The 22,853-nt window shown below is 44.9% G+C and overlaps 1 protein-coding gene across 1 annotated transcript in view; it reads left to right on the forward strand.

Moving 5' to 3' along the window:
- The first annotated feature begins 220 nt into the window (after window positions 1-220).
- The window catches only part of Kif5c (kinesin family member 5C), a 155,493-nt gene continuing 132,860 nt past the window's right edge, over window positions 221-22,853 (forward strand). The window contains exon 1 of the mRNA NM_008449.3: window positions 221-722. Coding sequence (NP_032475.2) covers window positions 597-722 — 126 coding nt within the window. The 5' untranslated portion in view covers window positions 221-596. The remainder of the gene's footprint in view (window positions 723-22,853) is intronic.

The following is a 22,853-nucleotide window of genomic DNA, read 5'->3' on the forward strand; positions in this document are numbered from 1 at the left end:
TTTATAGAGTTTAGCTGGGAATATTAACTATGACTTCCATTCTGTTCTTGGCTTGTGGAGCCCCATCAGTCCTGCAGTTCCCGGGGGTCCTCTCAAGCTAATCCAAGCCTTGCCCTCCCACCTGCAGGTAGAGTGGCGACTACAAGTCCCGGGATGCGCCGCGCTTACACCCAGGGTGAGGCGGATCTCTGCAGTGACGTCACCGTGCCGAGGCGGGGCAGAGGGGCGGGCCTGGAGGTGCCGGAGCACGGTGGTGCTGATGCAGGATGGCTGAGCGCGACCGAGCCCGGGAGGTCTGAGCCGGGCGGGGATTGCTCCCTGAGCATCGCCTAGTCCGCCCGCCTCGTGGTTGCGGGCAGGTGGGCCGGGGGCGCAGGACCGGGCTGGAGGTCAGCAGCAGGGCGGCCCACCTGATACGCTGCTCTCCTTCCCGGCGGCGGAGCTGCGGGGCGTCCAGCGCAGGCTTGAGATGACCTGCTGAGAAGCTGCGGGAGGCGGCCTAGCAGCGGGCAGCGGTTGGTTCGCGGCCTCCTCGGTGGCGCTGCCCAGCCGGGCCCCCCACCCCATCCCTGTGCCCCCTCCTGCTGCGGCCCGAGATGGCGGATCCAGCCGAATGCAGCATCAAAGTGATGTGCCGGTTCCGGCCCCTCAACGAAGCGGAGATCCTCCGCGGGGACAAATTCATCCCCAAATTCAAAGGCGAGGAGACGGTGGTGATCGGGGTAAGTGGCCTTGGTGTCTTGCCCCTCCTCCGGCTTTGCACCATAGCCTGAGTGGGGATCTTCCGGACGCTACCTCCGACATCCCAGCGGGGCTGGGTTCGCGGGTGGATCGTAAAAGAGCCCTTGCCTGGTGACTCCCCCGCGGCGGTGGTGGCGCGGGGCGGCGGGGGAGTGCGAGGTCCGCCATTGTTCGCGGGTGGGGGCTCGGGTGGGCCTATTGTTCCCACTCTAGCCGCCGCGTGGGCAGTGTTTAGGCTTGCCAGCAAGTAGGGATGCCCAGGTCTTGGTCAAAAGTGTCAGCTCCACAACCCACAGATGCATCCAGGCATTCCAGGGTTCGATTTGTCTCAAGACCTTAGTCAAAAAGGTATGGAGGAAAGGTGCAAGAAAAACAAAATCTCCTGGGCCCTCCATAGGCGGTTTCACCTTGCTCTCTTGTGGAAGGTGAGGAGTGCTCTTGGTGTCTCTGGGAGGTCTCTTATGTTTCCTGCTTCCTATCATCCCAATTGTCCTGGATTTGTGCTTTCTGTGGACTACCCCCACCCCCACCAGGTCCTTTCTCCCTAGTGTCTGCAGATAGACTCATATGCTTCGTTCTAGATGGAGAGCAGATTCTCGAATCTGCTAAGAGAGGGAGTTCCCAAATAACCCTCTGTATCAAGAGCAGAAGTTACTTAAGCAAATCCAGAGTCTCCCTTTTGATCACCTTTCCCCACCTTTCCTCCCACAGTGTTTTCCCCAACTTAGCTCCTTCTCTGCAGCCTGGCTACGGGGAAAGGGAGGGAATACTCCCTTACAGTTCTTAAGGGAGTACACCAAAGGAAATAAACTAGTTTTGTCCGCGCCCCCTTTCTTAACCTGCTCTCCCTAGAGTGTGTGTCTCATGGTGCCCTCTTTGTATTCGAGCCGCGTGGAGAGGGACTGAGTTAATGCGAGCCTCTAGGTCCCCACTGATACGTTCCTGGCATCCCGCTCCAGGCTGCTGATGCAGCCTTCCCGTCTCCAGCATTGATTAAGTGATGTCATCTCCATCACTGAGCATGCTCGGACTACCCCCTCCCCCCCATTCCCCCAGTGACTGTTGTATTTAGGTCAAGTGATTGACAGGTGACAGCTTTCTGGGTGTATAGCTAGAGGACACCTAGCCTTTTTCAAGAGCGAACCCTGCGGTTCTTCACTTAGTCTGTCCCCAACATCTTTGGCAAGGTTGTCTGCTGCAGTCGCTGCAAAGGTCTTGGACCAGCAGATGCTAGTCATATTTTCCACCATCCTGGATTAGAGGCCAAGCCCTGGCCTGGGGGCTTCGTCTTGTATTATGTTTAAGAAGGCTCCTCCCACTCCCTGCAGACTATGATCTTTTTCCTTCCCGTTTTCAGTTATAGGAAAACGCAGACCTCTGAATACTCTGGATGAGCAACCACTTATTCTGATATCTGACCTATGGGGAAGGGCAGGGATTTCCTCCTCTGTGCTTAGGGTTAACCTGCAGAAAAGCTGTACACTACAATTATTGATGAGGGAATTCTATACTTAATGGCATATATGGGTTAGTGAGATAGCCATGGCAGCCTGGAGCTAGGGTTACAAGTAGACTGAGATCCCATCATTGTCTGATCTGCTGTTTCCTCAGTGAGGTGTGGTTCAATTAGGAGTGGCAGTTGCTAGGGACTTCTAGTCCCTCCCTCTTGGCTTGTAACAATTTTTACAGTACTGATTGCTCAGTGCCTGAAAATGTTCGGGTGACCTTGTGTTTTGTGTTTTGTTTTCTCTCTCCATGCTTTAAAGGGCCTGAAGTGTTTCTCAAAGCTAGCTCTGCTTCCCTCTCCTTTTTCTGCCTTCTCCTCTCCCACCTTCCTCATCTTCTACAAGGATCAGTGAAGTAGAGTAATAAATCCCCTGTGCAAAGCAGAGATTCTTAGCTTTATTACTATTAATCACTCTATTACTGTAAGTATTCCAGGCTTAAGTGTATACAAATAATACTAAGTTAAAACAAACATACACAAACACTTTAACAAAAAGTTATGGATGTGAATATACATACTGCATTTCAACTGTAAGGTGTTTTTTTTTTTTTTTTTTTTCTCATCCTACTACTTTAATTTAGCGAAATAAAGCATCATAGAAAAGCATTAACTATTAGCCTGATGAGTTTTCAAAGAAACAGGCATTTTCAGGTCTTAGAGCTTTCTTCAGTGTAATCTTCAGACCCCAACACCCCAGGGCGTCAATATTCTGATTTCTGAATCTATACATTCATTAGTTTTGCTTGTTTTTCTCAGCATAAAACCCTACAGTAGGTTGTCTGTTATGTTTCTGGCAATGCTTGTCACATTGGTCTTGTTTGTAGTAGTATTTCACCATATGAATATGCCTAAAATTTACTTATTCCTTAGATGTTTTTGAAGAGGGTCTAGCTTTGTTGTCCAGGCTGGCTTTGACCTCATGACCCTCCTGCTTTAGCTCTCACAGTACCGGGAGTACAGGTGTGAGCCACCAAGCCCAGTAAGTAGCTGTTGAGAGACAATTAATTGCCCTGCATCCATTTGGGGCTCTTCTGGATGGTGCTGCTATGAACCTCACTGTTTGCATCTTTTGGTTCATGAGTATATAGTACAGACCACTCTGAGACAGTAAGTGTTAAGATTTGTGTTGGCGTGGCCTTGGGACCCTTCCCCTCACTAATTATCAATGTAGATGAGAATATAGCCTGGCAGTATGTATGGTTCTTAAACATCATGCGGAATGTCCCCAAGTTGACAGCAGCATGTATGACTCAATTATAGGTAGAGTTGATCTCAGTGGCAAGGCTATCCCAAGAACGTGGAACTTAGAACTGCCCGGAAATCTCACTTTCACTCTCTGCAGACACAAGTGAAGGAGGACGTTTGGTGGAGTTAGCTGTTAGTTCAGGTCATTCTTAGTTTTGAAGCAGAGATCTTTTTTTCCTCCCCTTTAAAGTCCTGTTTAGTTCTTGTGGAGTTGTACATCAAGATCGTCAGGCGGAATTTCTGAGTTTCCCTTTAAGGAAATGTACAGTCTTGGAAGAGTCTCCTCACCATCCGCACACTCTGTTTGGAGCTTCCGTGCAAATCCTTCCCCGCTGCTGTTCCTCCGCCCTGACTTTTCCATCCACAACCCTGTCTGTCTCTTTACTTTGAACGAGCGATATTGTGGTCATTACTTTCCCCGTTGCTGTGATAGAAAGCCATGACTGAAAACTTTCTGTTAGAGTTTATTTGGGCCCCTGGTTCCAGAGGGAGAGTCCATAATGTCAGGGGAGAGACAGGAGAGCTGACAGCTAGAGCAGGAAGCTGAGCGAGCACCTCCTCACACAGACTCAGGCAGAGCAAGCCAGAGTGAGGGTGAGGCTCTAACCGTCCCTCAAAGCCAGTCCTCAGTCACTACTTTGTCCAGCAAGGCCGCATCTCCTAAAAGTTCCATAACCTCTCCAACATCCCTACCAACCAGAGACCAGATATTCAAATACGTGAGCCTTATAGGGGACATTTCTTATTCAAACCATTACAGCTATGTTTGTTTTGTCTATAACCTCACTTGTTTTACCTTATATTGTTAGTAGTTTGATTACCTATCTAGTGATATTGTTAGCTACTGTAGAGATAAGGCCCATCCGGGTTTTGCTCTAGGGCCTTATCCATAAGAAGTATTGCAGCATTTATTGATTTCTTTGTTAGCCTGGGAACCTTTAATATATTTTTATTATATTTTACACACACACACACACACACACACACACACACAGAGCCAGAGGCATCTTCCTCAGTTGTTTTCCATCTTAATTTTTGAGGCAGGGTCTCTCACTGAACCTGGAGTTTGCCCAGCTGGCAGGACAGGCTGACCACAGAGACAAGTGCCCGCTGTTACACCTGCCGACTTATGTGGGTACCAGGGGTTTAAGTTAGGTCTTAACGTTTGTGTAGTAGACACTTTCCTGACTAAACTATCCCTCCAGTCTTGACTTTGTTAGAGTAACTTACCTTACCGACTTAATTTTATAAACAGGAGGTGGAAAATAGTTAAAGCAAACAAATACTCTGAGAACATTAATTATACTTAAATGACTATAAAAATTGGAGGAAAAATGCCATGTTCAGCTTGTTGAAAATTAGGAGAGCTACTGACTCTGGTGCTGAGCCAGAGTGGGAGGGGAAGGCTCATGACTAGAAAAGGGCCCTTTTCTTGTATCGAATTAATTCTTCAGAGAAAATTACTGGAGTTAGAGGATTTCTCAGAGGACACCTTCATTATCTGCTAAAATCCTGGTGAGTCACTTATTACTGGGGGCTCTGCCTCTCGGTTGCGAAGCGCCTGTACTGATGAAAGGTCTCTGGGTTGGCCAGTTCTTACTGGTTCTTTAATACGACCTTTCCCACCTCAGTTTCTTCTTGTTGGGTACTTCTGTTTGCGGTCCTGAGAACGTAGACCTTGCTCCACACGGCTACTTTCTCCTGAGACAGTGTCATCTCTGAGAGTCTCCGAGTCAGTCACAAACCCAGAACTGACCATGGGTGAGGAGAATGGCCTTAGGACCCAGTCGCTTGCATTAGCTTTCCACAGTTGATGGCCAGAACAGGAAGGGACCTGACAGAGCCTGGAGATTGAGGTGTGAAGAGATGGGACAGTACTTGAGAATTTTTCTTTTGGTCCACTCTATTTATTGATCTTTCAAAGTAGGAATTTAAAATACTATTCAGCACTAGAACGTTGTTAAGAGTATAGTTCTAATTGAAAATAGTGTTTGATGAATCTTCCTTTAGGTTTGTATTGCTTTAGTAGCAAGTTGCCGTAACTTTAGGGACTTAGCATAACCCAGATTAATTTTGTCAGTTTACACAAGTCAGAAACCCAGTAGGTTGGCGGTTTTCTCCATTTTGAGTCTCTAAGAGTCCAAACCTAACTGCTGGTGGGGCAGTGCTCTGGCTGGAGGGAGGTAGAAGCTATAGCTTTGCTCACTCAAAATTGGTGGGAGAAGTCAGTGGTTTGTAGGCCCACTTCATCATCGTCTAAGGTTTTCTTATCATGTTGTTAGATGACTAGTGTACTGGTTGGTTTTGTGTATCAACTTGATGTAAGCTGGAATTGTCACAGACAAAGGAGGCTCCCTTGAGGAAATGCCTCCATGAGATCCAGCTGTAAGGCATTTTCTCAATTAGTGATCACTGCCTTGATCACTAATTGAGCAAGCTGAGCAAGCCAGGGGAAGCAGTCCAGTAAGCAGCACTCTTCCATGGCCTCTGCATCAGCTCCTGCCTCTAAGTTCCTGCCCTGTGTGAGTTCCTGTCCTGACTTCCTTTGGTGATGAACAGCAATGTGGAAGTGTAAGCTGAATAAACCCTTTCCTCCACAACTTGCTTCATGGTCATAATGTTTTATACATAAATACAAACCATGACTAAGACAGTTAGCAAACTTAATTCTACAAAGTCTCATTTATCATATAACATATAATGGGACTAGGGAGTATGGGCATCTTTGAGGAACATTAATCTGCCTACCATACAACACCATACTAAGATATAAAGTATTTTCATCAAAACAACAACAACAACAGCACAGAGAGAGAGAGAGAGAGAGAGAGAGAGAGAGAGAATGAAACTATTCACCCTTGTATCTGCCACTCATTATTTTTCCTCTCTGTAATTTTCCTTTGCCAGGTTGTCATAAAATGTTAACTATCTTTTTGGGTTTGGGTTTATTTCATTTAGCAACTCTTTGTGGTTTGCTTCTGTTGTATATATCCATATATAAATGACTTGTTGTTGTTTTGCACAATAACTTTTTATTGTGTATATGGATATACCGTAGTGCTTAGCCATTTGTCTTTTGAAGGACATTTGGATTTTTTCCAATTTGTGTGATTATGAAGAAAGCCACTATAAGCTTTTGCATATAGATTTTGTGTGAGCATACATTTTTGTTTCTCTTGGTTGAATGCCCAGAAGTGGGATTGCTGTATCATTTGGTAACTATATGTTTAATTCTGTAAGAAACTGCCAAATTCTTTTTCAAAGTGGTTGGACCATTTTGCATTCCTGTCTAAAAGTGGTAACATTATAAGCCAAAGTTTTAAATAGCCTAGTCAGTCACTTTAAGTGCATGCTAAACTAGTAGAGTCTCAATGTATCAGCCCTTCATCCCCTGTGCTCTAAATTCAGAGATGTTTTTAGTTCCCGAAAATAGATTAGTAATTTTCTATAAAAATGGCATGTAAGATCGGAGTGCGCGAACTCAGGGGCATAGTTATAAGCTGGCATACACTCCTCAGGGGGACTCCCTGTTCCCAGGGAGGAATACAGTTCTTCATAATGAAGAACCAAGTAGAGGCAGCTGGAAAGTCAGGCAAAACTGAGTACAGACACTGTGGTGATTTGAATAGGTTTGGCTCCCATAGACTGATGTGTTTGAATGTTTGATCCATTGGGAGTGTCACCATTAGGAGGCGTGATCTTATTGGAGGAAGTGTGTCACTGTGGGGTTGGCTTTGAGGTCTCCTACGCTCAAGCCATGTCTAGTATCACACATAGTCTCCTTCCGATGCCTGTGGATCAAGATGTAGAACTCTCAGCTTCTTCTCATGCCACCATGTTTCCTACTATGATGATAATGGACTGAACCTGTAAAACTAAAGCCAGTCCCAATTAAATGTTGTCCTTTATAAGAGTTGCCTTGGTCACAGCAATAGAAACCTAACTATTAGAAACTAAGACAGATAACCTAGCTAGTGGTGGCACTTTTGCCAGGTGGCCTTAATTTTTCTGGGCCTTAGTGTTCTCATATTTAAAGTAGAGAGACTTGTGTCACAGGGTAATGTGGCTCAAAGAAAATGCCCAGTATTAGTCATCTCCCAGGTTTCCTATCCCCTGTATAAATCCCCTCCTTTCCAGAGTTAGATTTGTTCCCGCAGGCTCTTCTCGTACTTTGGACTCCTCTGAACACCCTTCTTGCATCGTAGGCACCTGCTCACCCGCTTCTTCTGCTTGAGTAGCCAGTCTTCGTCTTACAAGTTCCATGTGGTTACAGGCGTCACTAGCTGCTTCTTCATCTGAGGCGATCATTCTCAGGACTGCGTGCGTGTGCGTGCGTGTGTGTGCGTGCGTGCGTGCGTGCGTGCGTGCGTGCGTGTGTGTGTGCGTGTGTGTGTGTGTGTGTGTGTGTGTATCTTCCCCTGCCGCATTATAAGTTCCCTGGGCAGAGGTTGTTGCTTGTTTGTGTATTTATGTATTTGATTATTTAAGTGATTTTGTCTGCTGTACTGTAGTTTGCATCGTCACTTTGTAAATGTATTCTGACTGAAGTTGTTCTTTCTCCCGGCTTGGCAGCAAGTCTGCATAATGCTGATTTCTGTGTTTCTTTAAATAACGTGGGAATCACGATATTCCTCTGTCTACCTGCATTCATATGGCCCAACTCTGCATATTAAGAATAATGTTCCACTCTCCATCCCCCCTATTTAAAGTTTGAACACTCCTCTATATTTTCCCACTGGTCCTTGGCTCATGTTTCACCTGTGTTTTATTGAAAAAAAAAAAAAGAAGGAAAGAAAGAAAGAAAGAAAGAAAGAAAGAAAGAGAAAAAGGCCTGCTCCCAAATGGTTTCTCTTGAGATAAAGGATTTTTTTTTTACCAGATGGATCCAATTCCATCTTATTTCTTGCTTTTTTTAAATAATTAAAAAATATCTTATTTCTGTGGCTGAGAAAGCACACTCCTTTTCCACTTATTCCACATCGACTAAATTTCTTTTAGTAGAAATTGTTACACACATTTGTGATCATTTGTAAATATGGAGAGACTGGGAGTGAACAGATGAAATCCATTCGAGCGTCTCTAGCCCCAAACATATGTGGTCAGCCTGGGAGGGATGCCCAGATCTGCCATTTCTTAGTGTGGAAATTGGCTGGCCTGTATTGAGTTCCGGCTTCCTCACTTGGAAGACAAAGACGGGAGCAGTTCCCTTCAGGGGCAGCATGGTGTGAGGCACTTAATCCACAGACCCAGAAGCTGGTATTGAATAAGCATCCAGAAATCATTCCCTGTATGGGCCAACTAGTGGCTGCTTCTCTGTACTCCTGTGGGACGGACTCACCGTGGGAGACCACAGGTCTTTCAGAGCTACTTGGTGTCTGCAGGAGAAACCCAGATGCTTCTGTGAGTTAACTCACCGGCCCAGCCTCTCCCCTCCCTCCAGTGGGTCCCAATCTTCCTAAAGCTATGGCCCTGGCCCTTTAATACAGTTCCTCATGTAGTGGTGACCCTCAAGTATAACATTGTTTTCATTGATACTCATAACTCTAATTTTGCTACTGTTGTGACTTGTGATGTGAATGTCTTTGTTTTCCGATGGTCCCTTGGGCTATGACCCACAGGTTGAAAACCTCCTCTCCATCCATGTTCCAGCTGTGCTGTATCCTGGCTCAGTGACTCCCCTCCCCTCCTTCCTTTCTCACACCTTCACGCCCCAGAGACTACCTCCATTGCTTCCCTGCAAGCATCTAATCCCATTTGCTTCTGCTCCTTCAGGGCGGCCTCAGGTACTCCGACCAATCCCCCTTTCCTCTCCCTGTCAGCAAGGAAGGGTTAGGTAGCCCTTTCCCTATATTTTCCCCATCAGGCACAATATCCACTTGTCTCCCATTGGACTGAAAGCCCTATGAATGCCAAGGAAACATGCTTATTCATCCTGTTCTCAGGACATGGAAGGGTGCCAGGGACAGAGATGCTTAGTGAGATGTCTGTGCAAACACAGCCCCTCTTGCCAGCCCGAGCCTGCGCTTGTTTGCTTGAGACACACTCCTGACTCCTCTGGCTTTGGAAACATGCCTTTCCTGCCTTAGCTACATTCATGGTTTTGATATTATCACTTGTGATGACTAGCTTTTCTCTGACCTGGATGTGGTGGTACCCATGTGCAATCCCAGAACCTTGGAGACTGAGGCAGGAACATCTCCAGCCTGGGCTGTGTAGTGAGATTCTATTCCAGAAAGGAAAAAAAAAACAGTTTTTAATAGTTTTTGAGGATGCTTTTTAAAATATATGCTCACTGAAAAAAGTCAGATCATGAAAATCATGAAGGCAGCAAAAATAGCTCATTGTCAACTGAGCAGGAAATACCAGTTAACACTTCCCTGTGGACACCTCTCCTTCCTGTATACTTGGTTTTAAAACACATCCTGTCTTATAGCGAGTGTTCTAGAACCCAGCTTACTAAGTGGCAAACTTCCGAGATTTCCATTTTGAAGACTGCTTATGATTTCTGTGTTTTCTAATCAATTAACTGCTTCCTTCTGAGGGGTTTTCTCCGTTTTCCACCCATTATAAATGGATGTTATCCACCTTAGCCCACCAGCCTTCTTTGTGACTTTGCCCAGTTATTTTTGTAAAGTGTATTTCTGGAGTTGAGATTGTGGCATAAAGGTTAGCTCTGACCTGAGGTGTATCCTCCGTCTGTGGAGGGAGCAGCTCGGGGATGGAGAATCTTGTCCTGTGTCTTACAGTCTCGCTTCCCTGCTTGCCCTGTGGAATTGCTGCCGGTTTGTCTCATCAGGTAGTCCTGTCAGTGCTAAATTAAATTCTTACCAGAGCGTGTCTTCGTCATGCACTGTTAACCCCTAGATCCAGAGCGCCGCACTGTCTGTCTTCGGACTTTCAGTGTGAACCATTGCGGTTTGTAGGAGGTCTACCATCATTTTCAGTATCCCAGAGGATGCTGTTTCTTTCCGGTGATCAAAAGCTAAATCTTCCTCTTGAGGTCGACAGAGATAGAGGCCAAGTTTGTAGTCTTACAGAGAAATAGGATGGTGTGCGTGGCCTTCTTGTGCTGACATTGGCTGGCTGGTGATAGCTCTGGGAAGTGGGGCATTGAGTGGGGATCAAACACACCTCTCAGAGAGGCCTCAGGAAGAGGACATTACTCTCTTTTTCCTTGGTCACTACTACTATTAAAGAAGAAGAAAAAAAAAACAGTGAAATTTCAAACGTACATCCGAGAGGAAAGGATGATCAGGCCCACTCCTAGGTGCTCCTGGACCAGGTTAACCATCATCACCAAATAGCCAACTCCACCTGACCCCCTCCTAACCTTTCTCATATTTTCTAAATTCCTTTACAGTAGAAATCTCGAATTTTATGTACGCTAATCCCCAAACTTCATTCCATATCTCTAAAAAGTCAGGAGCCTATAATGTAATGCGGAAACACATTGTAACTAAAATCCTACCAGCGATTCCCTGCTGACGAGCACCCGTTGCCTCATAAATTCTTCTCGAAAGTGTGCTTGGGTTGGATTGGCAGGTACTGTTGATTCCACTGGAGAGAGAGAAATGTTCTTCCCATCCTCACCTTGAAACAAGTGGGGGCTCTGCAAGGATCCAAGCCTTTGTGGAGGCTCGACCATGCACCCAGCGATGAGGGCTAATCAAGCTTCCAGAGCCAACTCTGCCAACCTTATCCTTTCTAATCAAGCAAAGCAAGGCTGGTGGTGCCTTTCCGCAAGGCACCTGAAAAAGCGCCATACTCTATGACCTTGCCTTGCTGCTGCATACACTTCCTGGCTTGAGTCAGCTTGTGGAATCGCCAGGGCCAGGCACATGCACGCTGTTTGTCTTCCAGCCATGGTCCTCGGCCTGGTCTGACCAGGGATTTGGAGAGGCTCATCCAGGTGTGTTTGAGAGATTTTCATCTTATCTTTTCATCCTTGGTTTGAGTTGGATATTGGGAAACACATTTTCAAGGGGTGAAGTGGGTATTTGAGAACAAAATTTGGTGCAGCACATAAAGAAAATAGTTCAGCTGTTTCTGTTTTCTCATTCAAAGACGAGAAGAATGGAGAAAACCACATTCAGGTAATGTATGTTTTGACACTTTTCAGGGTAACGTTCTTAGGAGCTGCAGACCAGTAATATTATTTTAGAAGCATTTTCTATGAAGCTCTTGGTTCCACAACACCAGACTGACAAGCCTCAGGGACCTGTCCCAGGTTCCGTACCTGGCTTTGCTCCAGTCCTTGTTTGCCCTTGGCCTCTGGAGGAGCCCGGAGCTGTCTGCTTAATTCTCTGGGGGAGGTTGTTCTGTAGTTTTCCTCAAAACCTGTCTGGAACCTTGCTCCTCAGAGGTTATTGATTTCCACCTGGGAACTGGGGCAAAAAACTGCTGTCTCTGACATCAGAAACTTGGGAGAGTCGCCGGGGGAGGGACTTTGTTTCTGCAGCTGCCACGTATTGCAAAGAGAGGAACAGTTGCCCGTCTGATTGACTGGTGTCTAGACCTCTCTTAGACTTGATTTCTGAAGGGCTAAGGTTCTGAATCAATACTTTCTCTATTTGACTTTCTGTGGGAAACTGAGGTAAACTGACCTCTACAGGGTCTAGCTTTTTGGGCTGTTTCTCTCTCCTTGTTAACTGGCTGTCAGAGTAGCTCACAAATTCCAGGCCCAGTCAAGTTCATGTAGGCTTGGACACCAGGGGAGTAGGGTGGTGGGATGAGAAAAGGAGGGTTTAGTCCTTATCAGCTGACCTTGAGTTTTATGTCTGTGTTGGGATGGCGGGTGCAGGGGTCCTACCTAGGCCATGACACATACCACGTGTGTCATGGGATCCCCATGGAAGGGTGAAGTAAGGAGCGGCTGAATTTTAAAGGGGATTGTGGTGTTCCTGGATCGCCGTTGCTATCATTATGATCCATTGAATTCATGATACCATCCAATAAGTTCATATTTACAGTATATGCGAGATTAGCTACAGCTACATTAGCTTTAGAAGAAAAAATGTGTAGCTCTTTCGAAAGTTCTAAACAAAACAGTACCAGCCATTATCTGTGTAGACAGGTAGGCAGCAGCATCCTGCGTACTCTTGAAGACAAACGGAAGCTACTTGTACATGCGCTGAGTGTCTGTGCTACACATGGCTCCTGGCAAAGGTTTCCTTCAAGATTTACTTTACACATTTTTCTGAGATCTAGATATTTGTCCAAAAATACCTGCAAAGGGGAAAATAGATCCCTGTTTGTCACTTCCTAGCCCTGGTGGCGAGCAGGGAAAGGTGAGCTCTGATTCTCTTTGGCTGGCTGATCTAGAAACCTGTGACTCAGTTAAAAGGCTGTCTCAGAAGCTGGGCAGTGGTAGCGCTCGCCTTTAATCTCAGCACTTGGGAGGCAGAGGCAGGTGGATTTCTGACTTCGAGGCCAGCCTGGTCTACAGACTGAGTTCCAGGATAGCCAGGGCTACTCAGAGAAACCCTGTCTTGAAAACCAAAAAAACCAAAAACCAAACCAAAACAACAACAGCAGCAACAACAACAACAACAATATAAATCAGAGAGAGAGAGGGAGAGGGAGGGAGAGAGAGAGAGAGAGAGAGAGAGAGAGAGAGAGAAAGAGAGCCCCAAAGGAAGACATCCTGAGATGATCTCTGGCTTTGGCACACACAAGTGATTTTGTGCACCTGTCCCCCAACTCCAAAGTCTATATAAACCAAATATAAAGTAGTACCAAGTAGGTTATGGGGAATTTGATGTTAAATACATTCATTGTCACTCAAAAATGTTTCCATTTTTAAAGAGGTGTTTTGTGCATTGCCCAGTCTGGTGGCCACTGGTCACATCCAGTCTATTGAACAACTTGGAATACTGCTCATCCATGTAGGGATGTTTGGTAGTTGCAAAATATATACCAGACACTGAAGACAGTATTAAACAAAACCACAATAAAACAGCACTTCCCTCAACCAAACCAACTAAAAACCCGCAGTAAAAGACGTTGTTAACATGGATGAGACACATTACACCCTGCAGAGGTATTTGGGGTAGAATGTGTTAGACTTTATTTTTGCTTTATGAAGATGTGACTAATACGAAATTTAAGATTGCATCTGGGCCTATCATTAGTTCTCTTGGATAACACTGCCCCAGCGTTTAGGCACAGTGTTCTGACTTTGCAATCATAGGATTTCGTTCCTCTCTGGTGTATTGAGGGCCTATTGTATACTCAGCTCAGTTAAGCATTGTGAGCCCTGCCATCAACAGGAAGGAAAAATGAACCTTGTAAATACCTGTCCAGAGAAGCCTTGCTGAGAGAGAGAGAGAGAGAACACTTGGTTCTCTGTTGGGGACAGCAGGCTGAGGGACCAACACTTTGCCCCTCCCTCATCTGGAGGAATCCACTCTGCAAGTGTAAACTTGGCTCTAGTTGCTTTGCAGTCTCTGTAACCATTTTCTACATTCCAGTTTGTAATCATCAGTGTCCCTTCCCATCCCATAATGCTGGGTCACTTTTGAGAAGTCCTGGGAGCAGCAGCCCAACGGTGCCCCTATTAAGGATAAGATTTCTGGGGACTGGTGACTAACAATGAAAGAGAGCACAAAAATGTGCCTGGATCCCATGGGTCCTAGGAAATGCCACCATACTGCCTTGCTTCCTGGCTCTGTGGTCAGCCCTGCATTAGCCTTGCAGCCAGTGTTTGGCAGGAACTCCAGGCCTAGGTCCTTGCCTGTGCCTGTACAGCTCTGGAAGCTTAGAGTACTTGGGGTTGCCTCCCTGGGAGACTTGCTTGCAATTTCCAGGCGAGAAGCACCACAGTGACTGGAATCTGCGATGTACCCTCTGTCCCGGTCCTGTCGCTGGTGTAGGAATGATGAGACCTTTTGTCCTGGGAATGCATTTTCCATTAGCATGGTGACTTCTAATGAGGTCGCTCTGCCGAGTGGGATAAAAGCGTCCATTAGGATGTGGGGGTCGCAGAGCTGGACTGTGGTGGGAAGCCAAGGAAACCCTTTGTCACTCTCTGGTGCCTTTTCTTTGTGTGTGCATCGGTTGGAAGAGCTTGCCTTGACAGTGAAGAAGGCTGCATAGCTTTTTGCAGGAATCTGATTAAGTGTTGAAAATTTACTCCCCTCCCCGCAGGCCCCTGGTATCTGGATCAGTGCAGGATTGATCGATCCTCTTTGTAAATGGTGGAAAACCACAAAAAGGGCAATGCAGGCACCGCAAAAATCATCGCAAATTTGCCGTTTAATATTCCTATCCTCCCTTCTCCTGTTGGTTTGTTATTGTTAAAAAATGTACACCAACCCTGGATATACAAGTTACCCATGTTACTTGTATATGTGGTATAATATCTTCACAATGCTACTTTTCAGTGATTGCTTAATGTCTACTGGGCTGCCATAGCAGTGTGCTCACTGTCTGTGTATTGTGGCATGGAATTCTTCATCTTGCACTTATTTCAGATCATACTTGCTGAGCGGCTCTATGCGTGGGGCTATTTTCAGTAGCTCAGTTATTTCTACAGAATTCATTAACTAGAAGCAGATTTCCTGGGTCCAGTGCGGCGAGTACATAAATCCGATCCTATTAACTATCAGCCTATTGTTTTCCGCAAAGGCTCTACTGATTCCTACAGCCTTCAGGGATGTATGACTGGCCAGTCTGGCAGCAAATCCATGTCTGAAGTAAAGGAACTGAATCATTTGAGAGGGTGATTGGTATGGCACTGGTCTAGTGAAAATCCATAGGGATTTCCTCTCCTGGTCTTTGCTGGTGTGTATGTGTGAGTTCCCATCCTGGCAATATAAAAGGACTGATTTGGGGCATCACTGTGCCATATCCCCAGTATCCAATGGCTGACAGAACAGAGTGGAGATGGCCACTTATATTTGGAATGACCTCAAGGCTTTTCTCACAAATCCTCAGATGTGGTTGTTTCTCCCATTGCACTGGATAAGCATTAGCTTGTATCTAGCAGCACCCATGGGAGCACTTTACTAGATGACCTGGTGTGTGCCATGCTGACCGAGGTGGGAATTCATGTTGCTGGAGGGTGGAGTCACACTACACAACACCAAAGAGATTACTCCACATTTTGAAGGTTATATGTCATGTAGGGACCAGACCGGCACTCTAGTCCTAGAAGAGAGCATATACTAGTCCCACCTTCTAGTGGGTGCCACTGGCAAGCCCTAGTCTGCAAAGGCAGCCAGAACCAACTGAATTGAGTCAGACAAATAGAAGGAAGCATGTGAAGAGGTCCAAGCAGTGCAGGAGGTAGAGGGTGTGATTGGAAGGCCTTTGTTTTCCTTCCTTCCTTCCTTCCTTCCTTCCTTCCTTCCTTCCTTCCTTCCTTCCTTCCCTTCCTTCCTTCCTTCCTTCCTTCCTTCCTTCCTTCCTTCCTTCCTTCCTTCCTTCCTTCCCTCCCTCCCTTCCCAGAATACTGCTCTCTATTCCATTGGTTTAGTCACTTAAACCCAGAGATCCTTCTCTGTGTTCTTAACTATCACATTGAGTACTAGTCATGTCAAGTAATTGGCTTGTGAAAATGTTATCTAGCACTTCGGTTAAATCAAGATTTTTAATGAAGATACAAACTAAATGGTGTCGAAGGAGATAAAGAGAAAAGAAGGATGCAGTCAGCATTTCCCAGAGAAGGAAAGAAGGGCAGCTGACCACTCCATGTCCAAAGGACAGCGGAGCTGCCGATGGCCAGGCCTGGGAAGCCGATGTGGAGGAAGCAGTAAGAGACCAGACAGCAAGGTCTTCAAAGTGGCCTTGAGGAAATGAAATTTGTCTAGGCCAGCTTGTTTTACTGCTGTGCCTTGTGCCTGGGTTAGGAATAACTTCCACAAGATATTTCTTCAGTGCTGCCTCTCTCGGCCTCTCAGGTTCCCAGGAAGGAGGATACAATTCATATTTGCTTTCCATAGTTTTATGGCTGATGGCATAATATAGAACATCAATTTCCCATCAGTCCCAAGTGACTTTCACCTGTTGGATGCCTTTGACTTCATGTCAAAAGGATGAGCAAATCTCATGTAATCCAAGTAGCTGAGGGATCCAGTTGTTCTTTTTACTGGCAACTGTATATAGATCACCATGGTCCCAGAACCATGCGCAACAGTGTATATGTAACTGAGACACATTCCACACAATGCTTTGCTCATGGTATACATGTCCCTGGGAGGTTCTTGCATTGTGGCTGAGACTTGTCCAGTTTGGTATCTGGCATATGCCATGACTCCTCTACAATAGCTTCAAACTATGTCTGTTGGCCTTTTTTATTATTGCTAATAACTGGAGATTGGACTCCACACCTTGTTCATTTTAGATAAATGCTTTCCCACCGAGCTACCTTCCCCACATTTTGAAGGAAGCAGAGTTTCTTCTTTTTCTTTTTTTTGCGGGCATGTGCACACGCATGATACATGTGTGCTTCCCTGTTATAGGACCCACCTGGAAATACAGATACTCCTCAAGGAATATAGTCCATTTTCTCCACTCTACAGTTTGCTTCTAGATTGTTCTAGAAAAGCTTGTGGGTTAAGGAGTATTTCCCAGTGTTGGCTTTGTGGGAGATGGTAGAAGCAGTAAGAGGTGGGACTTAACTGGAAGATCATAGGTCACTGGAGTGTGCCCTCAAAGAAGTCTGTGCCACCCTGCCTCTTCCTTTCTCTTGGCCATGTTCTGCCACCACCAAAACCCCAAAAACAATAGGGCCAATTTATGGACTTACACCTTCAAAACTATGATCCAAAATAACTCTGTCTAGTAAGAGAGATGAGCAAACACACAGGCACATTGGGAAACACACACACACACAAACACACACACACACACACACACAGAATACTGACACTGAATAGTTTCATTGAAGATGAAACATAAGATCATGACAGATTTGGCAAAGTGGTTTCATTTCACAAGTAAGAAGAATTCCTTTATACTGAATACATTCCCATTGTTTTAGATTGAATGCACTCAGATTCATTAAGCACAGGAGATGATTGCTATGAAATTATTTCCTTTTCTACTCAAACCTGGAACCCACACACAAACACTCCTCTCTTGGTTTGCAATATCCTATCTTAAAAATTATTTTAATTTCAACTGAAGGCTGATTTCATAAAGGAAGATGAGACCAAGAAAGCTCTAAATTGAAGACATTAATATAAATGAGCTACACTTAACATTCTATTGATAGTCCTCTACTCTGAAAGGAAAATGTCTATAATTTACCTAAATTGCCTTGAAAAGAGAAGAATAAGAGACTTCCTCCTTTGGGTGCCTGTTCCCTGTGCTCCCCTCATAAGCAGGGAGCAGTGCCATTGAGTAGCTGTTATGGCTCCACAGCTATTAGCTTCATTCCCAAGGAGTGCGGGCTGATGTCAGCCATTGCTTACATCTGAATAAACATACATACAATGTCCATAATAAAACCACTCTGAGCCACAAAGTCTGAGATTCAAAGCGAATTTTAAATCAACTAATATGCTTTTAAAAAGGATGGCTGGTGGCTTGTCCTAGCTTGCTTATTTTAGGGTACAGAGGTGAGCAGAGAAAGGGGTTAAAGTATCTCTCACTGATCATGAATATTTTATTTTGCTTGTTTTTTTTTTCTTATTTTTTCTTTCATTTGTATGTATGTCCTCTGTGGGTATACACACATGAATGTACATGGGTCTTCAGGTGCCCAGGAGGACAGGAGAGGGCATTGGTTCTGTGGTGTGAAAGTCGCAGGTGGCTGGCTGTAAGCCATCTGATGTGAGTACCCAGATTAGAACTTGGGTCCGTGAAAGCACTCTTAACCACGGAGCCCTTTCTCTAACTCTGTTTTACTCTCTTTATGTCAATTATAAAATATTCTTTATGATCATTAAACATATTCATGAGAGTAAAATGTGGAAAGTAGAAATGTCCCCAGTTTGTCTCTGAATAACTGTCTGATGTGGGTTAAATTATTTCCGTTCCATGCTTATCAATTCAATTCTAAAGTTGAATTGGAATTAAATTAAAAGGACTAAGTAACAAGAGACAGGTGGGATGGCTTAGTGGATAAGTCTTGAATTTGAAGGACATCATATGTGTGTACATCACACACACACACAAATAAATGGGAAAAGTTTAAAAGCATGTATCCTAAAGCAGTCTTCAGTTTAAAAACTGTAACAAAAATAAGTTGTGAATTATTCTAATAAAATCCACACCCAGAAAGCCATAATGGCTCAGCATTTTGCCATTTTGTCCTTGGCCCCATCTGCAACCCTACCTCTTGGTATGGGCACACTCCAGGACTAACCTATAATTAGTGTGTGTGTGTGTGTGTGTGATTTTTCTTGGTCTTGAATCTGTAAATTTTTTTTTAAAGATATTGTGTGCTTTCTGTATCTTATTTTAATATTCATGTTTCAAAATAGTTTTTTGTAGTTCCTGAGAAATCTGATGGTAGAAAATAATAGAGCATTGAAACACAGTTCTATTTAGGTTGTGCATGTATGTGAATGGGCACAGTAAAGAAACTGCTGACATGCCCACTCCATGATACAGAAAGGTTTTTATTGTAGTTAAGAAAGGAAGAAAGAAAGAAAGAAAGAAAGAAAGAAAGAAAGGAAGGAAGGAAGAAAGAAAGAAAGAAAGAAAGAAAGAAAGAAAGAAAGGAAGGAAGGAAGGAAGGAAGGAAGGAAGAGCAAGCTAACAAACAAGCAGCCAGGGGCATCTGGAAGAGTCCAGAGCAGAGAGAAAAAAAGAAGCAGACTGGCCATGGCTTGGGCTATCTGTGAAAGAAGGAAGAAAAGCAAGAAAAGAGAAAATACTGCAGAAAGACAGATGGACACATACGCACGTGCACACGTGTACACACACACACACACACACACACTCACACACACAAGAATATCAGGAGTAGCCAGGGACAGAGAGTGTAGAGAGCAGGAGTCTGAGGTGAGAAGGGCCAGAGTGGAACTTTCAAATGTATGACAAGTACTTGTGAACGTGGACTGAGGGAGGCTGGAGCCTGCATAGGCTTTGATATACAGCCACAGGTATATGTTAGTGGGATCATATGTCCTTTCTGCCTGACATAAGGGAAGTGACTCCTTTTGGCAGATGGGAGCCCTTTCCAAAAGTTCCCAAGGAATGCTGGCTTTTGTTTAACTGCCAGAAATCCTTTACTACTCCAGATAAAGCTGGAGTTTGACTCAATTTTGAAGTGAGTCAGTAGGCCTGCCCTTCTGGGGAGGGAATGGGGCACCCCTTGGACTTGACTGTATTAGTCTATAGTCTGCTTCACTATCAAAACATGCAGTTAGAGACAACAGAAAGTTATTCTCTCTCTGTTCTGGAAGCCTAAGTCAGAGTACCAAAGTTGATTTTTAATTAAATATTTTTTTATTTCCTGTTTTAAAGACTTTCTCATGTGTACTTTCCCCAGCACTGTTTGTGTGTGTGTGTGTGTGTGTGTGTGTGTGTGTGTGTGTGTGTGTGAGGGGAGGGTGATCTGGTATTTCTCCCTTTCTCTTTTAAGGATGCAGGAAGCTTATTGCATTGGGAATCCCCCCACCTCCCACCCCATCACTGGTTAGGACTTCAGCATCCGAGTTTGGGGAGAGATGCACCTTAATCTCTAACAAGATACACTGTATTCTCTAGCAGATCAGACTTGCCCTGGAGCCTATGGTGGCTTCAAGATTCCCTAGCAGAGAGCCTGAGGTGAGCCCTCTTAGAGATTAGCTGGTATAAATGGTACAAACAAGACCTGTTCCAGCCTGCCAACAGGGAGCAATGGGGCCATGCCAGAGGCATGCCAGACTTCCCTCATTTCCCCAGGGGTGGGTTTATTGGACCTCAAGGCCTGTGTATTTGGAGACACATCCCTGAAATATGGGTGCTTCTGTTGTAGTGTGGTATATCCTGCCTTGACATAGGTCAATAGCACTGAGGCCGTTCCTCTCTGGAACATCCTAACAGTGATGTCTTGACTATTTTATTCAAAGAGAGAAGAGAATTCCAGACAAATGCTTTGAAAGAGATAATAATTCTTATAGCGTCATCCCCTTACCTAGCCTCACAGGAACTGTCTGGAGCAAAAGACAGCCACAGTGAAGGAGCTGAGAATCAACAGCCGTTTAGGACCCAGCTACTATAAAGGCTTCATCTTCCAAAAGCCAGGATTCTTGAGAGAATAGTTCTTCTAGTGTTGCTGTTTTCACTTTCCCTTTTGTTTTTAGGTACCATTATTTATTCTACTAAGAAACCCAAGAAATAATTCAGGTCACAGCTTAGCACACAGGCTCAGAGATACATAACTGACGTGCTGGTTTCATGAAATGACACTAATATTCCCTATTGTCTGTCTCATGCACGCTTTGTGAAGAATGCTAGTTTTCTTAGGATTATTACTGACATGATGAAACACTGTCACCAAGAGTGGGTTGAGGAGGGGAGGGTATTTGGCTTACATTTCTACATTGTAGTCTATCATTGAAGAAAGTCAGGGCAGGAACCTGGAGGCAGGAGCCAGTGCAGAGGCTGTAGTGGTTTGAATAAGAATGGTTTTAGCACCAGGGACTGGCAGGATTGAGAAGGATTGGGGGTTGTGGTCTTATTGGAGGAAATGTGTTACTGCGGGTGGGCTTTGAGGTTTCAAAAGCCTACTCCACGCCCTCTCTCCCTCTTTGCCAGTGGATCAGGGTGTAGCCCTTAGCTATTTCTCCAGCACCATGATGCCATGCCTGCCACCATATTCCTGGCCATGATGATAATGGACTAAGCCTCCAAAACTGTAAGTGAGCCCCAGTTAAATGCTTTTCTGTATAAGATGTGGTCCTGGTATTTCTTCATAGCAATAGAACAGTGGCTAAGACAGAGGCCATGGAGGAATGCTGCTTACTGACTTGTTCTCCATGGCTTTCTCAGCCTTTTTTCTTATAGAACCCAGGACCACCAGCCATCCACAATGGGCTGGGTCCTCTCCCATTAAGAAAATGCCCTACAGCTTTGTCTGCTTATAGCTCACTTTTCTGGAGGCATTTTCTCAATTGAGTCTCTTTCCTCTCAGATAACTATTGCTTGTATCAAGTTGACATAAATGTAGTCTGGATACTGGTTATGACCTAAGGAATGATTTGCAAATCAGCACATAGCAGGTGCATGTATTGGAATATTGGGGTTTATAGATCCCTGTCAAGTACTAGATTTCTCATGATGCCTTTGAAGGGCCAGAAAATATCAAAACTCTTCTCTGTCTCTGTCTCTGTCTCTGTCTCTGTCTCTGTCTCTGTCTCTGTCTCTGTCTCTCTCCCTCCCTCCCTTTCTCTCTCTCTCCTATTAGAAGGTGAACCTCTTTTAGCATGGAGATATAGAAGCTTTCAGGCATCTGGAGTAAAAAATACCCTATAAAAAGCAATTCTGTCCAATCTGGCTAATTTACTTGAAACAGAATGGGCGGATTTATGTTAAATGTCACCACCAAACCATCTGTTGGTTCAGTGGTTCTCAACCTTCCTAATGCTGGGACCCTTTAATATAGTTCTTCATGTTGTGTTGACCCCCAACTATAAAATTATTTTTTTTTTGCTACTGTTATGCATTGTAGTGCAAATGTCTCTGTTTTTTGATGGTCTTAGGCAACCCGTGAAGGGGTTGTTTACCTGCAAAGGGGCCGCAGTCCATATGTTGAGAGCCACTGTATGAGATGCATATGGATGTAGGTCTTTGATAGGGTAGCTCATGAGATGCCTCTCTGTGGTAGGCAGAATAATGGTCTCCATACATATTTAATTCCTAACCCAGAACTGGATTATGTTATGTTCCCTTTTGAGAAAACATTAAGATTGCAGATAGAATTAAGCTGATATCTAGCTTACTTTCAAGTAGATTACCATGGTTACCTGAACCGTTGTGAGGAGGAAATGAGGGCCACCATCGCTTCGAAGATAAAAGAGGGGCCTAGAAACTGTTAAACCATTGCTGTGAAGATAGAGGGGGGCCTAGAGACTGTCAAAGAGAAGGAGGAAGTAGCCCTCTAGAGCCTCCAGAAAGAAATGCTGTTGTGATGATACCTTGATACTAGCTCAGCAGGACCTGGGCCAGACTGTGGACCAGTGTGTAAGACCCGAACTATAAGATCATAGATTTGTGGTGTCTGTGTGTGTCTGTGTAGGCTAGCGGTCAACCTTGGGTCATTTCTTAGGAGCTATCTACTTTGTTTTCTGTGACAGGATCTGTTACTGGCTTGGAACTTACCATCTAGGCAAGGCTGACTGGCCAGTAAGCCCCAGGGATCCTCCTGAGTGATGGGGTGACACATACATGCCCCATGTCAGCGTCTAAGGATCAAGCTTTGGTCCTC

Source organism: Mus musculus, chromosome 2 (genome assembly GCF_000001635.26).
Source record: "Mus musculus strain C57BL/6J chromosome 2, GRCm38.p6 C57BL/6J".
In the NCBI taxonomy this organism is placed as follows: Eukaryota; Metazoa; Chordata; class Mammalia; order Rodentia; family Muridae; genus Mus; species Mus musculus.